Here is a 22,525-nt window from a genome sequence, read left to right on the forward strand (position 1 = left end):
CTGACTAACCATTCTCAATTATATCACAGGGAGTGGAGCAAGTGAACAAGGTGAGCTTAAGATAAGGTGGGGAGGGGGGCAAGTCAGGACACTTTCAAGAAGTTTTGCTACACAGGAGAGCACAAAAATAGTGTTAGTTATTAGGCAAAGAGAGCCCAAGAGATGTTTTGGTTTTGCTTTTAAATGATGGGAAGAAACAACAGCATGTTGGTGTAAATAGATTGTGAAGAGAGAACTTCTGTAGCAGAGTTCTGGACTAGGTGTAATCAGAAAGAAGCAAACCAAAGGTGATCCAGGGCTTGATCTAAGCAAAAAATGAAAAGCTGTCCTCAAGTGAGTGTGGGAAGGCAGGGTTGTGGCAACACAGATAAGTACAGTGATCAGTCCAGTTTCTGACACATCACATTTCAGATGCTTTTTAGACATTCATGTGGATACATTGAGTAATCTGTTCCTGGAGTTCAAGAGAAAGGTCTGATTGAAGCTATCTGTGAGTCATTGACATAAAGATGATACATAAAGCCATGAGATACAGATTATAGAGAGTATAGATTGGGAAGGAAAAACCACTAAGAACAGAGCACTGGAGCAAATCAATGTTAAAAGACCAGGGGAAGAAGAGAAACCAATAAAAGAGACTGAGAAAGGGCTGCCGGTAAAGTAGGAAGAAAGCCATGAGACCATGAGATTTCAAAATCCAAGGGAGTATCCATTCTTGTTAAAGCTGTCGATGGGTCAAATTCAGTGAGGACTGAGGACTAAATAATGTAGAGATCACTGGTGACACTGACAAGAGCAGTTCTGGGAGTGGTTCAAGTGAGCAAGGTGAGCTTAAGGTAAGGAAAGGAAGTGGAACACAGCAAGCAAGGAACCTTTTGAGAAGTTTTGCTGCAGAATAGAGCACAGCAATGGTGGTAGTTCTTAGGCAAAGAGCACTCAAGAGATGTTTTGGTTTTGCTTTTAAATGACAGGGAGAAACAACCGCATGTTTGTGTTAATAGTGAAGAATTGATGGTATAGGAGAGAAGAGAGAACTTTTGGAGCAGAGTTCCAGATTCGGTGGAAGGAGGTAGGTCTAATACAGAAGAGGAAGGTCTAATTCGAGACAGTAGCATTTTTGTGAGGGTGAGGATGTGGGTGAGATGCTGACAAGCAGATAAGAGCCATGTGGGCGTCTCAGGATGCTTTCTGCTTTCTTCTGTATGTTTCCATTTTCTCAGTGAAGCTCTAGAAGCAAGGCCTTTCAGCAAAGGATAAGGATAGGAAAGGAAGTTATGACAGAGAAGTTATGAAATAATCACTGAGGAAAGTGGGAAGTGAATCAACAAAGGCTATGTAATCTGGTTAAGCACCCAGCTGATATGTATAAAAGATTAGAAGATCCCTATAATGGAGTATAAGGAGCTCTGGTAGCTTAGTGGTTAGGAATTGGGCTGCTAACTTCAAGGTCAGCAGCTCAAAACTACCAGCTGTTCCGCGGGAGAAAGATGAGGCTTTCTGCACCCATAAAGATTTACAGCCTCGGAAACCCTGTGCAGGGCCACTATGAGTCGGAACCAACTCCATGGTACTTAACAACAACAATAATGGAGTACTGGTGTGGTGCTATAAAATAAGCACTGGACTGCTAAAAACAAAGTCGGCAGTTCAAACCCGCCAGCTGATCTTTGGATCAGCTATGATCCTTGGATCAGTTATAAGTTGGAATCAATTTGATGGCACTTCAAAACAACAGCACAAAGAATTAGTAAATGCCTCGAAGGCATTGTTCGATAGCTCATAACCTTTTAAATCAATATCTCCCAATAAATACAAACTTAAATAATTCTCAGAGACATAATGAAACAAATGTTAATATTTAAATCCCAGGGAATGTAGTTCCCCAGAGATTATCATCTTATCAGTAACACTATATTGCAAATTGTGAAATATGATTCACAACAGAGTAAAATGTTCAAAGGAACCCTAGTGGAACAATGGTTAGCTGCCTGTCTGCTAACCAAAAGGTCAGTGATTCTAATCCACCAAACTGCTCCACAGCAGAAAAGACCTGGCAACCTTCAGCTTAAGAATCCCTATAGAGCAGTTTTACTCTGTCCTGTAGGGTTGCTGTGTGTTGGAATCAATTCAACGACATACAATTAACAACCAAAATGGCTAATGGACAACAATTAACTTTTATCCGATACCTATATTGTAATAACTTAGAGTCTCTTCTAATAGCTTCTCATTTTTGTTACCTATATCTTCAGTTCCCTCAACTAGGGTGCTGAGAGACAACAAGGGGTATGTTCCCGACGGGGAGTGATGAAAGCACTTTCCCCTCATAACACAGAACGGATACAGAAGCTTGTTAAAAATTAATTTAATAAGATCCAGTAATAAATCGCTAAGAGCAAAACAAGATAATGAACTCAGGCACCAAGAGGCATTTATGCCTACAGACAACAACAACAAAATAAATATATAATGTAAACCCAGTGCAGCTAGTTCATATTATTTTGATGAAAACTGTTATGCAACCTGTTTTTTTCATGAAAGACAACATTTTGACTGACACTGAAATATTTAAATAACCAACACAAACCAGTCTTTTCTCTAGTCCTTGTTTCTATTCTAAAAGCTTAATTGGGGGAGCTAAGTGTACTGACCCACAGAGCTAGAACCAAGTGACTTTAGGTTGACGCTTATGGTGGAATGATGTACCCTGTGAGCATACATCAGCAGCCCTAAAAGAGCTTGGTAGCATTGTCAAAACAAGGCAGAGGCCAGGCTAGAGGGTCAGAGAGAGGCCAGCCTGCTGGCATGTCAGAGAAGAAGCTTCTCCTGAACAAATGATTATATTCTGACTATTTCTGGTCCCGCATGGTAATCTGTAACTTCCCTAAAAAATTCACAATCATGAACATTGTCTTTAGTTCTATGTGACCACAGTAATGAATTATCAAACCCAACTGAGAAGTAGACAGTGTGGTGGGGACAGTTGGTATCATAATAGGATAAAGAAGGTTGGAGGATGGAGGCATGTCTGATCTCAGTCTTGGACTGATGATGGTGATTCTCCTCCTCCCTGCCTGTGAAGCCAGAGGAGGTCAGACACCATTCTCCTTACCCTTTTTTACCCTACTAATACTGAACATTTTGATCAAAGATCCTGTAGAAGAATCAAAAAGGGGTATACACAGAACAGAATTTAAAATTCTCATGGAGTCATGGAGGCTGAAAAAGTCCCTGAAGTAATCTGTAGTAGTAGTCTCTGAAGTAATCTTTAAACCTTAAACTGAAAATATCCCTTGAAGTCTTCTTAAAACCTCACAATACTTTAGCTTAACTGGTGAAGAATGTCAGCTTTGAACATTACACTCTTTTAAGAACTATGGGATCTTTTAAGAACTATATAAGATCAAAGTGACAATAGTAACTCAAAGACCTGTACAGCAACATTGTCTGTGGGGCCATGAGTTTGTTAGGAGGTAAAGGACAATTCAGAAAAGAAGGGTGGGAATGGATGCACAAGTCCAAAAATGCAATCGGTACTCATGTTCTGCTGTGTGTAGTCTCAACAATAATAAATATTTTGAAAAAGAAGTCAGACACGAATGCATAGTATCTATTTATATTCATAATAAGTTCAAAAATAGGCAAGATTTGTTAGAGGTCATGAGAGGGTCATTCATGGAAGGAAGAGGGCAGTGAACTGGAAGAAACAAGGCAGCCAGCAAGGCTGGTAATCCTTTGTTTCTTTACCTGGATGCTGGTTACATGGGTATGTTCATTCTGAAAATTTATGGGGCTGTTTAATTGTGATTCATGCACTCCCTTCTCTATACTGCAATAAAAAGTTTACTGAAAAAAAAAAAAACAGACTGCTCAAAAATTCAGCAAACTAGTATTTTTTAAATTTTACTGTCTTATGAAAATTAATTTGCTATATTAAAACTAATTATTTTTATTAAATAGAAATCTTTTAAGTACTAGAGAAAGAAAGATTTGAATGACTATACAATCATACGATAAAATAAGAAAATAAGTTATCTTTACTCCCATATTACAGCTCCCAAGAAAATCTTTTCCAATAAATCAACTTACCTGAGTTGTTTTGCATAGCTGAGTTCAATCTCTGTCCTTTCCTTTACAAATTTGATGTATTTCTCAAGAATATCAATTCCCCACTGTGTGTGTTTTTCTAGGTTGTCAAACTGATCCTGTTAAAAAAGATAAAGAGAGAGTTTATCATCTTTCTCTACCATTAAAGTGATTTCACCAAACAATTCTCTCAACAATATATTTCTACGTAGAAAGTTGTGCTAATATTTTCCATGATTGTACTCGGGTCCTTTTTTTGTTGAGCACTTTTAAATCAACATTACCAAATTAGGTTTGAAACTGCCTGGAGTACTGAACTCTGACCCATTAGTTCATGTTCCATGTTCCTACTAGAATCATGGTTTTTGGATATAATTAATGTCCTCATGCATAGGAAATGTCTTTCCCAGATACCAAAAACTGACAGATGAGGCACACACATGTCAAACAAACTCACATTATTAGCACTACAACTGTTATCACTGGGTAAGCATTCCAAACATGATTGCAGCTCAGGACAAGGAAGTAGAAGGGAGAGAAAGTGCTAAAAATTCTGCTTTCTTCAAACAAATGAATAAAATACCTTACTGGACTTTATTAATTCAAATTAAAAAAACCCTATACTATTTGCTAAGAATGAATGGTGCTTTGAACTGAGGGACCAAAATGAACATAAACCTGTGGAGTGCCTTGAGTTTCCAAGTCTGGAAGAATGAGAGGCAAGTATTCTACCAACAAGGAATGCAAAGACATGAAGCTGTCCAAGAACCAGGTGGATTTGTCCTTCTGGAGAACAAGGTGGTGGTGAGAGGGCAAGGTGCAAGGGGATGGGCGAGTGGTGAATGATGAAGACAGACCAGCATGGGCCAGATCACCAAAGGCTTCAAATGCCAACAGAAAGAGTCTGACTCTCTGGTAGCTACATGTAAGCCACTGAAAGGATTTTTAAGAGAAATAGTATGACCATAGGATAGATTTACAATTTGTGGGAGATGGAAGTCAGAAGATGGTTTCCATAATCTAGATGAGAGAAAATGGGGTCCAGAAGGAAAGGCTTTTACAGACACTTAAGAGACAGAACCACTTGATCTTGGTAACTGAGTAGGTATTAGAGTATAAGGGGGGGGACCTTGAGACAAAGGGAGAGTTCTGCCTTCTGTAACTCGATGGATGGTCCAGATAAGGAGGAACAGCAGTTTGAGGGTGAACGTTAAATATAATTTGTGTGTGCGTTTTTAACTTTTTGTTATAATTGACAGAAAGTTTACAAAACAAATTGGTTTTTCATTCAAAACTTCATACACATTTTGTTTTGTGACATTGATTGCAAGCCCCACAATGTAAGAGTGCTCTTCCCACTTCCTCCCTGTGTTTACCATTTCCATTAGCCCTTCTTTCCTGTCCCTTCCTGCCTTCTGAGCTTTATCCCTGGGCTAAATGTAGTTTCAACTTGTTGAATGAGAGACGGACATGTTAAGAAGTGAGTTGGGAACAAAGGTCTATTCAAACCTCAAGGAGGGAGGCCTACAGCGGGACAGCAGTGAGTTGGTGGAACTGAAGTTATCAGCAAGGATGAGAATGTCAGAGTCTATTGCAACTCTGCATAGACTGAGTAAAGAGGAAGGAGAGTACAGACAACCAGCCTGGAGAAAGCTGTAGCGCAGCACTGCAGGGAAGAGACTTCAAGTAAAGCCAGATCGGAAAGCTTGTTGTCTTCTGAGATGTAACAGGAATAAAGGATAAGCAAAAAGATTAGGCAGGATTCAAGCCCCAGCTCTGGCACTTTATAGAGATAGACCACCAAACATGTAGAGGTTTAGTCCATTGCCTGTAAAATGCAGATTAAAATATCTACCCAGAGGATCATATAAAATGGGACATACCAACTCAAACATAAAAACACAAAATGATGATCTTATCACCTGCATGTGCAAACAGTATACAAAGCCATCCTTCAGTTCTTTTTTTTTAGCTCCAGCATCTTCAGTTAAAGTCTGTCATTGTGCTTTGACTGTATTTTCCATTCAAAGCAGTGCAAACAGTAAAATGAGAACATTTTCCACATAAGCCAAACTTGAGTAGGGTTAGGCAGGTGGTAGAATAAAAAACATTGTTTCTTGAGAAAAATAAGTTTCTCAACCCCTGCACCACCAAGTCCATAAAACATAATTTGAGAAATTTCTACTTAGGAAATGAAGGTGTTATTCTACTAGAATATTTTTTTAATAGAAAATAATTACTATAAAATGTTTGCCTTAATAATTAATCATTTTATGCTTTATAAAAATGAATTATCATTGATTCTTGGTCCTTCCATAACATATTCCATAAACCCCTTGATTCCATTTCAAGAAATACTGGTCAGGAAGGCTAGCTATGCAATTTGTAAAGACGCGTCATCACGCTAAACTACTGCTTGTTTAGCAGTATGCACAAAGCTGTTGCTGTTAGCTGCTATGGCTAACCACCTGCACAACAGAATGCAATGCTATCCAGTCCTGCACCAAGCCCATGATTGGCTGGCTGTGATCTGTAGGGTTTTCAGAAGTAGACTGGCTGCCAAACTTTGTTCCCAGTCTGTCCTAGTCTGGAAACTCCACTGAAACCTGTTTGTTTAGCATCACAACACAAAAGCCCCCCCACTGACAAGACAGGAGGTAGCTGTGCAAACCCAGGTCTTCCTCCTGCTGTTGTGCCTTTGAGTTGACTTTGACTCAAAGCAAACCTGTATAGGAGCGACTGGTGGCTTTTGAACTGCTGATCTTGTGACATTCTTGAGACTATGGCCCTTAGACATCCTTCAAAGATAGAACTAAACCCACCCACAGGGTTCAACTTTCAGCCAAACAACACACAGACCTTATAAAGTGAATAACACCTGTGTGGTGCATACTTATCAGAACAATAACCCATACAGACGGAAAGGGCAGCATTTGCCCAAAAAAACAAAGCTTAGAAGGCAAGAATGGGCAAGAAAGGAAATGGTCCAGGACAAATGGAAATGGAGAACCTAGGAAGGAAATAGGAAGTGTTGTTAGTCACACTGAAAGGATTGCAACTAATGTCACGAAACAAGATGTGTATAAGTTGTTGAACAGAAAACCAATTTGCTTTGTAAACTTTCACGCAAACCACAATAAAATGTTCAAAAAGAAAAAATACTGGCCTTAAACCAGCAATATGTTTTCAATAAAGTTATCTGTATTTGAAAATATTCTGAAAATGCAAATAAAACACTCAAAACAATAGTTCTAAATAAGATAGAAGACCTTAACAATAAAATAAAACTTTTCCTTAGTAACACTTAAGTGAATATTTCACAGTGTATAGAGACAGCATAATTCTTTTTATAGAATATCAAAGCATCTCCAATGATACCACCCTCTGTTGTTACTATCACATGAATCACTGCTGCATGGACTTTTCTGACAGTGGGGGAAAGAAAACTCAAAACAGATGAAAAACTAATCAACTCACTTACATTCTTGACTAAAATGTGGAAAACTTAATGGAAAAAATTCCTAATCTTAAAAAGACTCCTTTGTGAGCAAATATTATAAATGATCCTTTAAAAATATATATGTATAGCCTTTGCTACTTTGGGGATAACACCATTATAAAAATTCTTCCTTCCTGTTTGATGCCACATGCCAGATGCTTTTAAGACCCTTTATTCTTATTGTTAAGTGCCACTGAGTCAGTTCCAACTCATAGCAATCTGGTATAGGGTTTCCAAGGAGCAGCTGGTAAGTTTGAACCACCAACATTTTGGTTGGTAATCCAGTGCTTATCTTACAGTGCCACACCAGGATTCCCAAGACCCTTTGTTGTTGTTAAATGCCGTCAAGTCAGGTTCAACTCAAAGTGACCCTGTATAGGGTTTCTGAGGAGCAGCTGGTGGGTTTGAACTGCAGACCTTATGGTTCACAGTCCAGTGCTGACTCACTATGCCACCAGAAGTCCTCCCAAGACCCTTTAGACCTCTTTAAAATGACTGAAGACCTCCAAAGAACTGTTTAGGTTATGTTTATCTTAGAAACTAAAACTGAGAACTTTTTCAAGTAGTTAATTCACTTAAAAAGACAATGATAAATCAATTACATGTTAATGTATCACCTTTAAAAAAAAACACAACTTAAATTTAAAAAGAGAGTGAGAAAAGAGTAGCATTGTTTAATATTTTTTGCAAATCTCTCTAATGTCTGGCTAGAATCTTATCAGTGCTTCTGCACGCTATCTGTTGTAATTCATTATTTTAGGAGTATTTCAATAGCCTTTTCAGTGACTTGTGGATATTTTCCTTTGATAATCACACCAAAACTTGGCAAATCGTTTCTTAAAAATTAGTTGTGAAGTGAAATCTGATATCACATAGCAATGAATTTTTTGTGCTCAGTTACATTCAAATCCACATGCCCATCTTGCACTCTGATGGCATCTGTCACTTGTGCATGATGGTGTAATACCATTCATTGCTCATTCAGAATGTATTATTTCACCAGTTTATGCAGATCTTCCAAAGGGTGACACGTTCCTTATAAAATATCAAAAAGCACATTTGCTTCTATCATTGGCTATTCTCATTAGAATAGACTAAATGTTTGGAAACTGTCAAGTTCACAATAGTGAGGTTTTAAAATATTCTAATTTTCACTTTAAACTAGAATTGTATCATTGGTAATAAACACTGTAAGCTGTTTCCTTGCAGTGACAGGCTCACTTAAATCATTTAAAGAAAATGTTTGCCATTACATAGTCCACAAAGACAATGTTCTACATCCTACTTTGGTGAGTCTTAAAGACTCATAAGTGATCATTTAAGGTGCAACTGTTGGTGTCTCGCTATCAAGAGGAAAGAAGAGTGATGAAAATTGAAGATGCCTGTAAACAATTAGTCCAATGGACTATGTAATAAAAAGGTCAATCTGCATGATCCTGAGACAAGAACTAGATGGTGCCCAGCTACCACTATCAACTGCTCTGAAAGAGATCCTGGGTAGAGTGGAAGAAAAATGTGGAACAGAACTCAAAATCATTATTTAAAAAAAAAAAAAAAAGACCAGGCTGGAAGAAATGAGGAGGTACAAGACCCGAACAGAAAATTTCAAAATTCAGCTCGAAAAGACAATGTCAAATATTACAACGAAATGTGCAAAGATCTGGAGTCAGAAAACCAAAAGGGAAGAACACGCTTAGCATTTCTCAAGCTGGAGGAACTGAAGAAAAAATTCAAGCCTTGACTTTCATTATTGAGGATTCTCTGGGCAAATTATTGAATGATGCAGAAAGCATCAAAAGATGGAATGACTACACAGAGTCACTGTACCAAAAGGAAATGGTTGATGTTCAACCATTTCAAGGGGTAGCATATGATCAAGAGCCAATAATACTGAAAGAAGTCCAAGATACATTGAAGGAATTGAGAAAGAACAAGGCACCAGGAATTGATGGAATAAAAATTGAAATCTTTCAAGAGAGTGAGGCGACACAGGAGGCATTCACTCATCCATGCCAAGAAATTTGGAAGACAACTATCTGGCCAATGGATTGGAAGAGGTCCATGTATGTGCCCATTCCAAAGAGAGGTGACCCAATGGAATGCAGAAATCATCAGACAGTATCTTTGATATCCCATGTGAGTAAAGTTTACTAAAGGTAATACAGAAATAGCTGCAAGCATACATTGACAGAGAACTTCCAGAAGTTCAAGCTGGATTCAGAAGAGGACGTGGAACGAGAGATATCATTGTTGATGTCCAATGGATCTTGGCTAAAAGCAGAGAGCATCAGAAAGATGTTTACCTATGCTTTATTGACTACGCAAAGGTTTTCGATTGTGTGGATCATGACAAGCTATGGACAACATTGCAAAGTATGAGTATTCCTGAACACTTAATTGTACTCATGAGGAATCTGTATGTGGACCAAGAGGCAGTTGTTCGAACAGAACATGGGAACACAAAATAGTTTAAAATTAAGAAAGGTGCACTTGGTTGTATTCTTTCACCATACTTATTCAACCTGTATGCTGAGCAAATAATCTGAGAAGCTGGGTTCTATGAAGAAAAACGTGTCATCAGGATTGAAGGAAGACTCATTAACAATCTGTAATATGCAGATGATACAACCTTGCTTGCTGAAAGTGAAGAGGACTTAAAATATTTACTGATGAAGATCAAAGAGCACAGCCATTGGTATGGATTGCATCTCAATGTAAAGAAAACAAAAATCCTCACCATTGACCCAAAAAACAACATTCCTATCAGTGGAGAAAAGATTGAAGTTGTCAAGGACTTCATTCTTCTTGGATCAACAATCAACGCTCATGGAAGCAGCAGTCAAGAAATCAAACAATGTATTGCATTAGGCAAATCTGCTGCACAAGCCCTTTTTAAAGTGTTGAAGAGCAAAGATGTCAACTTGAGGACTAAGGTGCACCTGAACTAAGCCATGGTATTTTCAATAACCTCATATGCATGTGAAAGCTGGGCAGTGAATAAGGAAGACCATAGAAGAATTGATGCTTTTGAGTTATGGTGTTGGAGGAGAATATTGACCGTGCCATGGGCTGCCAAAAGAGCCAACAGATCTGTGTTGGAAGAAGTTCAGCCAGAGTGCTCCTTGGAGGCCAGGATGGCTAAACTTTGTCAGGAAGTTTATTATCAGGAATGACCAGTCGCTGGAGAAGGATATCATGTTTGTTAAGGTGGAGGGTCACAGTAAAATAGGAAGACCCCCCAGCGAGATGGATTGGCAAAGTGGCAGCATTAATGGGCTCAAGTGTGGCAGCAATTGTGAGGTTGGCCCAGGATTGAGTAGTATTTCGTTCTGTTGTACATAGGGTCGCTGTGGGTTGGTACCGACTCACTAGCACCTAACAACAACTGGTCATAGAGAGACTGGTGGAACCCTGAGACTATGACCCTTAGTCTCCCTTCAGGTATGGAATTGAACTCACCCCTGTAGCTCAATTTTCAGCCAAGCAATAGATAAGTATATAGGGGGGGAACAACAACACTAGTGAGGTACACACACCATAGAATGGTCAACCATTCAAGATCAAAATGGGCAGCATTTACCTAAGTATATTTACAAAGTTCAGAAGAGTTGGGAAAGAAGGAGTAAAAATAAGAAACTGGAGGAAGTGGGATAAATGATGTTAACATAGAGGGGATTGCAGTCATTTGGAGATGAAATGAAATATAATTTGTTGGATGTAAAATTGATGATCTTCTCTATAAACCTTCACTCAATTCACAATAAAAGGATTTCCCTTTTTAAAAAAGAAAGATGTTTGCCAAATATCCTAGAATTTGTCTATCAGTCATTCTTTGAAGTAAAAAATGGTATTCCATGAAAAAGTATCTAGTTCAGTCCACAACTCAGTCACATAAGTGTCTTGGTATGTGTTAAAGTGCTTTATGCATCTCTCCTGCTCTGGTAGCGTAGTGGTTACGAATCGGGCTGCTAACCCTAGGGTCAGCAGTTCGAAACTACCAGCTGTTCCTCAGGAGAAAGGAGGCGTTCTGCTCCTGTAAAGATTTACAGCCTTGGAAACCCTGTACAGGGTCACTATGAGTCGGAACCGACTCCACGGCACATAACATAACATTGCACATATAAAATTTATCATCTTTACTGTTTCATGCAGGGCATTAAAAAATAAAACTGATTGGTAGGGGGGTGTTATTGAGTGGTGGTGAAGAACAGACTTACTAGTATAGTTTGGAGCCGTTGCCTTGACTCAAGTTAAGGTACCAGCAGTTTTACCCACCATCAAGTGCAAATATCAACACAGTGAAAAAGATACTGTCTTAGAATCACAATGGAAATAATTTTGATCGTACAGACTCTCTGAAGGATTTCAGGAACATCCAATGGTCTGGGTATCACACTGTATGAAGTACTATCATATGACATATACTCTAACATTTGTATTGGAAAATGGTGTAATTCCAAAGGTCAAGAGGTCAAGTAATATGTGATCTAATGGAAAATAATATTATAAGTGCATGCTATGTATGTTGTTGCTGTTAAGTGCCGTCAAGTCGATTCCGACCCATAGCGACCCTGTACAGGGTTTCCAAGGCTGTAAATCTTGACGGGAGTAGAAAGCCTCATCTTTCTCCCGCGAAGCAGCTGGTAGTTTCGAACTGCTGACCTTAAGGTTCGCAGCCTGATTCGTAACCACTACGCTACCAGAGCTCCTTTATATATTAACTATTAACTCTAAAATTGTCCAGAGGACTGCAAATGGATGTTTCCAAGTCACTGGTTACAATCTAATGTGTCCCTTTCCAGAACTTCCAAAAGACCTTTCTTGACCTTACACTGTTCCTTGAATTCAAACCAACTGAAGGTTTGTGCCAGGAGCTTTCAATTATGAGAGGCTGAGTAGGCTGAAAAGACAAATGCGGAGAAGGGAATTGAATTAATGTACAATTATTATATTTTACAATTATTTTCAGGTTTAGAGTTATGCCCTATACTCTAATTAAATTAAGGTCTTTCAAAATACATGACGATTACTTTGGAAATTACACCAGAATAAGCATAACTGGAGTGCTGGTATAGTGTTGTAAGATAGGCACTAGACTGCTAACTGCAAGGTCAGTGGTTCAAACCCACCAGCTGCTTCTTGAAAACCTTATACAGGGTCACTGTGAGTTGGAACCGACTAGATGGCACTTAACAACAACAATAAACTATGGTCTTTGTTTGGATCACTTTATCTTCAGATTTCTTACAGAATCATGTTCAATAAAAACAAATTTTAATTCACATATCTATAATATCAGTTAAGACTGACTTGTCTAGGTCAATATATAATGATACGCTTGATTATTCAGGAAGTTTTTCTGATACCCATCCCTCTCCCCCCCACACACAAAAAAAGAGCAAAAGAGCTGACATAGGAATTACATTCAGAAAGGCATTTACTTTGAGAATGAATAGAACCCAAGTCAAGGAGCTCTGGTGGTGTCTTAGTTTAAACATTTGACCACTAAACAGATAATCAGCAGTTCAAACCCACTAACTACTACATGGGAAAAAGATGTGGCAGTCTGTGTCTATAAAGATTACATCCTTTTAACTTTTCAATCTAGGAGTGGAGGTCCCTGGGACCATCAAGGGAGAAGAACAGAGAGCGGGACCCTACCCAGAGAAGCAGTGATGTCTGAGATGTAGGCAGAGACGATGACGTGGAGAGATGGAGCATTTGGGGACTTTAGACACAGAGAGGGAGAGGGGCTGTGTGCTGATGACCAGGGGGCAGGCTTGTAGTGTACACCCTTTGGTTGACTGATGATGTATAGAGGGGATTGTAACCATGGCAATGAAATGATATACGATAGGATAAATATAAAACTAATGTTCTCCCATGTAAACTATCAAATAATTCACAATAAACATTAAAAAAAAAAAAAGATTACATCGTTGGAAATCCAAGGGGGCAGTTCTATTCTGTCTTACAGGGTCACTGTGAGTCAAAATCAACAACAGCAACGAGTTAGCTATTTTGTTAAAATCCACATAATCTAAAAGGAAGTTTGATTTCAAAGCATACTTTTCATTTTTAATACTATGATTCCCATAATTGAAAAGTGCACTAAAATAACATTATTCAAAATCCCTGGAATAAACCAACCTAGCAAGGAACTAAATTGCTTTGTAGCGTAGTGGTTACGAATCGGGCTGCGAACCTTAAGGTCAGCGGTTCGAAACTACCAGCTGCTCCGCGGGAGAAAGATGAGGCTTTCTACTCCCGTAAAGATTTACACCCTCGGAAACCCTGTACAGGGTCGCTATGGGTCGGACCTGACTCAACGGCACTTAACAACAACAACAACATGTAAATGGATCAGACTCAAAGCAAGAGGATTCTGAGATGGGTCGATCTGCATGAGAAAGTCCCTCCCAACAGTGAAGGGGACTACCCTTTCCATGTTACCAGGTCCACTTCTGCCTGTGCTATCGAGAAGCTATCTTATCTAGGAGCTATTTTAGTGCATTTTGATAAATGCACTTTCCTAAAGACTTGAGCACTTTGAGAAACAGACATTAAATGGTTCTATTTAAACAGACGCCCTTGGGATGATACTACTGGTATTAGCTTTCTCTTATCTGTGGTATAGATTTACCCAAAGTGCAATTGCAACAAAACCTTCATTTTAAATATTTTACAAAATCAATTTGGTTCTAAATACTAAGGTAGCTGTATAAGGAGCTCTGGTGGCATAGTGCAATATGCATTGGACTGCTAACTACAAGTTTGGCAGTTTGAACCCACCAGCTGCTCTGCAGGAAAAGGATGAGGCTATATGGTTCCTGTAAGGAGCCCTGGTGTGGTGTCACAAAATCAACACTGGATTGCTAATTATAAGGTTGGAGGTTCAAATCCAGCAGTCATTCCATGGAAATCCTACAGGGTCGCTATGAGTCAGAATCGACTCAATAGCAGTGGATATGACTCTTGATTCATAGCCGTATATAGAGAAACAAAAAAAGCCTTATAAAACTTTACAGATAAAAGAAACCCCACCTTTATAGATAAAAATATACCATCACAGACACCACCTGAAATTGTATTTCTCAAGCTTCTAAAAAAGACTTCAACTAATTTCCATGGACAAACTAAGGTTTCTTTTCATATATTAATAGGAGAAATATCCAAATATAATTTTTTCAACAACAGGCTCAAACCTTGAGATGCTAAGAAAGCATTGACCAAAAAGTACCATATAAAGAAGGAGCATGATGACTCTGGAGGATAAGCACTAAACTACAAGGTCAATGGTTTGGGCCCATCAGCCAGAGAAAGATGAGGCTTTCTGCTCCCACAAAGATTTACATACAGAATCACTATGAGATGGAACCAACTCTACAGCACTTAACAACAACAACCATGCAAAGAAGAGATAAAATGTAAAAGGCAGATGCATTACATAAGGAGCATAAATAACTACCTTGCATTTTATTTTAACAATACAAAACAAAAACCAAACCCACTGCCATCAAGTTAATTCTAAATTATATACAGCGTTTCTGAGGCTGTATATCTTTATGGGAGCAGAGAGGGTTATCTTTCTCACCAGGATCAACTGCTGGATTTGAACCGCTGACTTTTAGCAGCCCAACCCCTAACCTACAACACCACTAAGGCTCCTTTCAACAATACAAGTAACTGCAACTTTCATCAAATCACGTATTTCTTTGCTCTCTCTCTGGATATTGAGTCTATTAACTAGGGTAGTGTGCTCCCTAGGTTGAAAATACCTACTCAAGTCGGAACTTGTGATGTAATTGGCAAAATAAGAGCTACAACATCACACTTGTGTGGTTGGACAGTCAGGCTGATGCAACAGATTTTCATTAGAAAAAGAAGGTACGTAAATCAATAGTTCTATCTATAGAACTCAGAATTTCTACAACTTGCTATAAAGCAGGTACAAGTTTATACTTATCTGCTGTGATGAGCCACAAGTCTGTTACTATTCTGAAAATAAAGTACAGAGGGATTATTCTACATCCATGCTTCTTCCCAGCAACTGCATTCTGAACACAAGAGGTAAGAACATAAATAAATACAAGATAAAAATACAAGTGTGGATTTTAAAAAACAAAAACTTTAGCTAGAGTTTAAGAGGCATACAGATGAAGTTAGTGATATAAAGAATGTGGAAAGACACACAGAATTGAATGTTGTATAAAAGGAATAAGGAAGCTAGTGTTGGATGTACAACAAACTGAAAGGTACAGAAAGAAAACTCAGGGCTCATGAATGCAAGGATGCTCAAACCAAATGAAATGTTAAATGAAAAGATACGAGGGGAAAATAACACTTGCCGAGAAAGCATCAGAATTTTACTATATTGGAGTCTAAGCGGATGAGATGGGGGGGAAATTGCCTTGAAATGCATTCCTTTAGGAGGTAGCAATAAAGGTTTTGTCTATTTCAAAGTTCTTAGAACACCTTAGTCATTTTCAGTTCCCCTCTGCTCCTTTGAGCACTCTGTTCCTTTGGATACAGTAAAAGCAAAAACAAAAACAAACATCTGTAACTGCCCCAAACATACTGAGTGAAAGAGATTGTAAAGAATAAGGCTTTCAAAGAAGGAAACATTTTAAAGGCTTATTTTTAGCTTTTGTTGTTTTGTAATAAATTTGATAGGGACCTACTACCACAAAGATAGATGAGCCAGAGGTGGAGAGTGCATCCTTTGGGCCTAGGGTCCCTACCCTGTGAAGCTTCCAGATCCTGGGGAAGACTGTTGTCAAGATACATGGAGATCTTTAAGGAATATTGGGCCTACAGATTCTGAAAGGAGACAAAGGACACTTTCCCAGAGCCGGCACTCTGAATTTGGACTTCCAGCCTCTTAAACTGTGAGAAAGAAGCACAGTTACTTGTATAATAAGCACTGGACAAAGAGCCACAAAGTCAGTGGCTAGAGCCCACAAGCTGTTCCACAGGAGAAAGACGAGGCTTCCTGCTCCCACAAAGATTTACAGCCTCAGAAACGCTACACAGGCTCACTATGAGTTGGAACCAACTCTATGGCCCTTAAAAACAATTAATTTTTAAATATTTTTTTAAATAAAAAATACTCTTCCAGATAGACAAGTACCTTAAAAAGAAAGAAAAGTATGAAGGATGACAAAGCATTAAAATGTAAGATTTGAAAGTTGGTTCTATCTTGTAATTGTGGTGGGCTGAATTGGTTCTAATAAAAATAGAAACTAGTCACAGAAATGAAAATCTTGCTCTAAAATTAAAAAATACTCTGTGTCTCTTTATAGCAACACGCAAAGAAGGCTGTATTCAAACCATGATGGTGAGATGCAAGTTTTTAGAACAAATGTCCCCAGTATCTTTAGTGTCTGACTTCACCTGGATATGGCCATTTCTTGTTCATTTCCTGGTTTCTATACATCAACTTGGACAATGAAGGCTGTCTAAATATGAACTGGTCTCTTTCCTGAGACTCAACAAAGATTCAGCCTTCTTTTCTTCCTCCAGATGTTCTGCATTTCTTTAAGCCCTAAGAGAACTATACCTCTCAAGCAACCCACGTCATTTTCCACAGGTGATTACAAGTTCAAGACCAACCCAAGGGAAGGAGAAGTGAAGTAGAGAAAAAGAAAAATCACACTCTACATTCCTTGGAAACCCTATGCAGGGTCACTATGAATCGGAACCACATACAACAACATACCAGAAAGAACTTGGAAGATAATCCAAAGACTAAAGAAGAACAAAGTAAAGTCCTGAATTACTTCTAAAAATACTACAAAATATCAAAGAAAATCTTTCTAAAGGCTCTGGCATCTGAAACTCAGTGCACACCAATAAAAAAATATTTCCTACCAAAAATCTTATCAAATTTAAGTAAAGAAGATTAAGCAAACATATGGGAGACATCCCTTTCTAAGAGTTGTTGTTGTTAAGTGCCGTCGAGTTGGTTCTGACCCATAGAGACCCTGTATAGGGTTTCTGAGGAGTGCCTGGTGAGCTTGAACCACTGACCCTATGGTTCAAACTGACTTTGCAGTCCAGTGCATAACCCACAAGGCCACACCAGGACTCCTTTCTGAGAAAGAAGGGATCTTAACTCACAACTCTACTGCCACAGCTGAGCATCTGACCCAAAGGACCAAACAGCAGCCTACCCTAGACCAATCAAAAACTCTCTGGGAATAAATGTTGAAGTTAAAAGGTGAAAATTGCCGAGCGGTCATTTTTGTCCATGTGCATGCCAAATGAGGAAAATTACTAGTCTTCAGACACAAAGAATAAAACATATATGCAAGACAATATTATACTGGCATTCAAAATGGTATGGCTTTGATCTTTCCATTTGTGGTTTAAAGCTGTTTGTAAGACTGACTTGTTCTTCCAGCCCAGAGTTCTGTAAGACATCTCTTGGAACACACACCCTTGGCTGCCAATCCAGCAGCTCTCCATCATTCCAGCCTGTCATCATTAGATCACCTCTCCTATTACACAAGGAGCTCTGGTAGCGTAGTGGTTACAAATCAGTCTGTGAACTGCAAGATCAGCAGTTCGAAACTACCAGCTGCTCCATGGGAGAAAGATGAGGTGTTCTGCTCCCGTAAAGATTTACAGCCTCGGAAACCCTGTACAGGGTCGCTATGAGTCAGAACTGACTCCATGGCACATAACAACAACAACAACCTATTACACAATCACTTTCCTGCTCTCCCTTGCAGCAAGGAAATGGACATGCGACATCACTGTGGGTAACCAGCTATAGTTTCCAAACAAATAAAATGTAGGAAACGTCTACTAGGTGGTTTTCTTTCTTAACAAACCCCTCCCTTCTTTGCCCTCTTTACCTGCATGTGATGCTTGGCACTACTATGTAACAATCTTACAAGCACCTTACAACTATGAAGAGAAAACATCACTAATATGCTATGAATGGCTGAGCCCAAGATGGGAAGCACCTAGCCCTTCGACGATGCTACCTCTTAGCTGTGATACCAACCCTGGAACCTCCCTTCCTCTGAAATCTTTGTGAGATATGTGTCCTTATTGACTTTATGATCGAAACCACCTTTCTTTGGGGCTTGCAACCTAAAACATCCTAACTCTAATGCCCCTCTTTCCTTCCAATGAACTGCAACAATCCAGCCATTTCCTACTAAGAGCTGTGAAGTGGTAGGAGCAGTAATAATAGTAGCACCATCAGAATCTGTCTAATTTCAATAGGAATAAAGACCAGGATTAGTCTAAAGCTGATTCCCATGAAGTAGAGGTCAGACATACCCATCAGCCTTTTCACTAATTCTGATAACAGCTGTGTCTCCCACAACCCTCTACCTCTTTTCTGGGTTTGATAATCTGTTGCAACAACCACACAGAACTCACAAGCCATGCTTATAGTTAAAGCGTTTATTAAGGGAGTAATAGGGTACAACGTGGAATCAAGATCAGGAAGCATGTAGGCAAAATCTCCCTTCTTCAGTGCAGGACAGCACTCTCAGATCCTACTGACTGTGCAGATCTTCTCCTGGCCCCTGGAGAACAGGTTCCTCTCAGAACAGCTCCTCTTGGTCCTGCTACTGGCCATAAATAACTCTGCCACTGGGCCCTTTCTGGGCCTCTCATTGTCTTTGATGTTATACCTCTTAACCTGTATTACAGCTCTTTTAGAAGGTTCCTCACCTCCTCTCTTTGCTTTTCTTTCTTTTCTCTTCTTTCTGCTGCTACTCTCCCTTTTTCCTTCTGTCCCTAAAAACCTCTGTGGGGTTGGTTGCTTATATACCCAAATCCTTGTAAATTTCAAGGCATGGTCCCCTCACAGTGAGGGAGGGAGGCACAAACTGGCCAGTCCCCTCTTGGTAGGCCACAGGCGCTTCATTTGCGTAGTCTACTGACCAATTCCTATAAGGTATATATAACAATCACAAGGCAGACTGCAGCCCAGGACCAGACGAAAAAAAATCAAACTATCAAGTTGCTTACAACTTACACCAGAAACTGTCAATCAGCCTGAACAAAAGTAATAAACCTCTGGGATAGAAAACTTAATCAATGGTAAATCCTCAAGACTTAGGAGTGAAATCGCTAAAGTTGTTTTTCCAAAGAACCAAGGCAAAAGGTCACATAAAAGAATTCATTTCACCAGAAGAAATGATCATGTTGACATCAAGCTCTGTACTAGACACTAGAATTATTGTTGTTGTTAGTTAAATGCCTTCAAGTCGATTCCTACCCATAGCGACCCTGTAGAGTTTTCCAGAAGCAGCTGGTAAACGTGAACTACTGATATTGCAGTTCAAAATGACTTTGCAGTCCAGCGTATTAATTCACAGCACCACACCAGAACTCCACTAGAATTATACTGGAGTTTCAATGGAGGTTAAAATAAAAGGGCAGTTGTTGTTGTTAAGTGCCATCGAGTCGGTTCTGACCCATAGCGACCCTGTATAGGGTTTCTAAGGAACCTGAACCGCGAACCTGAGGAATCTGGTGAACCTGAGCCGCAAACCTTGCAGTTGAAATGGCTTTGCAATCTGGCGCATTAACACACACCAGGACTCCAAAAGGGCAGTTGTTGTTGTTGTTGTTTGTTGTTGTGAAGTGCCGACAAGTCGGTTCTGACCCATAGCGATCCTGTATAGGGTTTCCCAGGAGTGGCTGGTGAGCTTGAACTCCTGACCTTGCAGTTCAAATGGCTTTGCAGTCTGGCGCATTAACCCACAGCGCCAAAGCAGGACTCCAAAGGGCAGTAGGAACATGTTATTGAGGGACCTAATAACAACAACAAGGAGCTCTGACAGCGTAGTGGTGACGAATGGGGCTGCCAGCCGCAAGGTCAGCAGTTCAAAACTACCAGCAGTTTCGCGGGAGAAAGATGAGGCTTTCTGCTCCCGTAAAGATTTACAGCCTCGAAAACCCTGTACAGGGTCACTATGAGTCGGCATCGACTCCACGGCACATAACAACAACAACTTAGATGTTAAAGACCTCTGGTAGTTGTAGTGGTTACGAATCAGACTGCTAACTTGAAGGACTTGAAGGTCGGCAGTTTGAAACTACCAGCAGTTCTGCAGGAGAAAGTTGAGACGTTCTGCTCACCAGCTGCTCCTCAGAAACCCTATACACGGTCGCTATGGGTCGGAACCAACTCACAGACACTTAACAACAACAAATATTTCTAAGTAGGAGCGTGTACCATAAGAGCTTTGGATTTTAGGAACTTGGACACCTGAGTTCAAATTGTATTTCTTGGGGTAGGGACGGATTTCCAAACAAAATACAAAAAAAGTGTACACCATAAAAGAAAAAAAATTATAAATTTGACTGTTTAAAAACTTAAAACTTCTTTTCATGAAAATACATCATAAGGCTTCCAAAACCATAGTCCTACAATACTCTTTAAACCTTAAAGTAAAAATATCCCCTTAAGTTTTCTTAAAAATCAAACAATTATTTAGCTTAACTAGTAAACAATGTCTGCCTTGAGCATTGTGTTCTTTAAGATCTGTCTAAGTGGGATCAAATTAACAACAGCAACTTGGAAAGTAATGGGGTGGGGTAGGAGAGGAGACAGTTTATGTTAACGGTGGAGGAACAACTCAGAAAAGGAGGGTGAGAATAGGTCCACAATTAGAAGAATGTAAACAATGCCACTGAATCGTACATGTAGAAACTTGAATTGGTATAGATTTTTGCTGTGTATATTCTCAACAACAAAAATAATTTTTTTTTTTTTTTAAAAAAGAAACCATAAGTAACATGAAAAGACAAAAGATATACAACAGAAGATATAACACATATAATCAACAGGGATTAATATGTAGAATATAGAAAGAATTTCTTCAAATTAAATTTTCTTAAATCAAGTAATTTAAAAGGAAAGAAGCAAATAGTAATAAGAATTTAAGCATTAAATGATATTTAGCCTCATTAGTAATCAGGGACTGTACCTTAAAACCTCAATGAAATAACCATTTCATACCCAATAGTTTGGCAAAAATTTAGTATGAAAAAACACAAAATGTTAACAAGGATGTGGTACTGCAGGAACACTCATACACTTCCGGGGGACTCTAGAAAATATTGGTTTTACCTAGTAACGCTGAAAATGTGCTTCCCCTATGATGTAGCAATTCATCTAGGGGTTTATATTTCTGCGTCTTAGGACCAAGACAAAAAACTCACTTATGCGTACCTAGAGACATGACTACAAATGTTTACAGCAGCATATCAAAATATCAAAATACTGGAAAGAACCAAACTATCCATCAATTGAATCAATTCATATAATGTCCTCAAACAGACAAAATTAAACAGTGTATTGTTTAGAGATACATTCATAAGTGACTTTAAAAACTATATAAAGAAAAGCAAGGAAATGGTTTCTAATACAAAATTTTAGATGTACTTTGAGATGGACCATGCCTAACCTTTTTTTTTTTTTAAAGCTTTTATTGTGAACTTAGTGAATTTTACATGGTAGAACATCGGTTTTGCACTCACCAATTGTATTTTACTTCATTGCAATGATTACAATCCCCTCCATGCACCATTGGTTAACAGTATTTACCTCTATCTCCCTCCCCCCTCTTTTTTTTTTAATGTTTTTATTGTGACTTGAGTGAAAATTTACAGGCAGATCATCAGTTTTATATTTTAAAAAATCATACATCTTGTTTCATTATAGTAATTATAATCCTGTCTATGTACTACCAGTTAACAGTATTTCTCTCTATTCATTTTAGCTCATTGTTTGTTTGTTGTTGTTGTTTTAAACACTCAGACTTATGTAATAATTTACAGCACTAAAGGACACCTTCTTCAAGTCGGCCTCCTGGCCATCAGCTCTCAATCCCTCTCTTCCCTTGAATCTAGAGTCCTCAGCTGCTCTCTCTCTCTCCATGTCCCCATCTCTGCCTCCATCTCTGGTGT

General features: G+C 39.0%; 1 protein-coding gene across 3 annotated transcripts in view; it reads right to left on the minus strand.

Annotated features, from left to right (window-relative positions):
* FNBP1 (formin binding protein 1) overlaps nucleotides 1–22,525 on the minus strand; it is a 181,638-nt gene that overhangs the window by 103,388 nt on the left and 55,725 nt on the right. For all 3 annotated transcript variants that reach the window (XM_006834871.1, XM_006834870.1, XM_006834869.1), the window contains exon 2: nucleotides 4,090–4,205. In XM_006834871.1, coding sequence (XP_006834934.1) covers nucleotides 4,090–4,205 — 116 coding nt within the window. The remainder of the gene's footprint in view (nucleotides 1–4,089; nucleotides 4,206–22,525) is intronic.

This window comes from Chrysochloris asiatica, unplaced genomic scaffold, assembly GCF_000296735.1.
Source record: "Chrysochloris asiatica unplaced genomic scaffold, ChrAsi1.0 scaffold00014, whole genome shotgun sequence".
In the NCBI taxonomy this organism is placed as follows: domain Eukaryota; kingdom Metazoa; phylum Chordata; class Mammalia; order Afrosoricida; family Chrysochloridae; genus Chrysochloris; species Chrysochloris asiatica.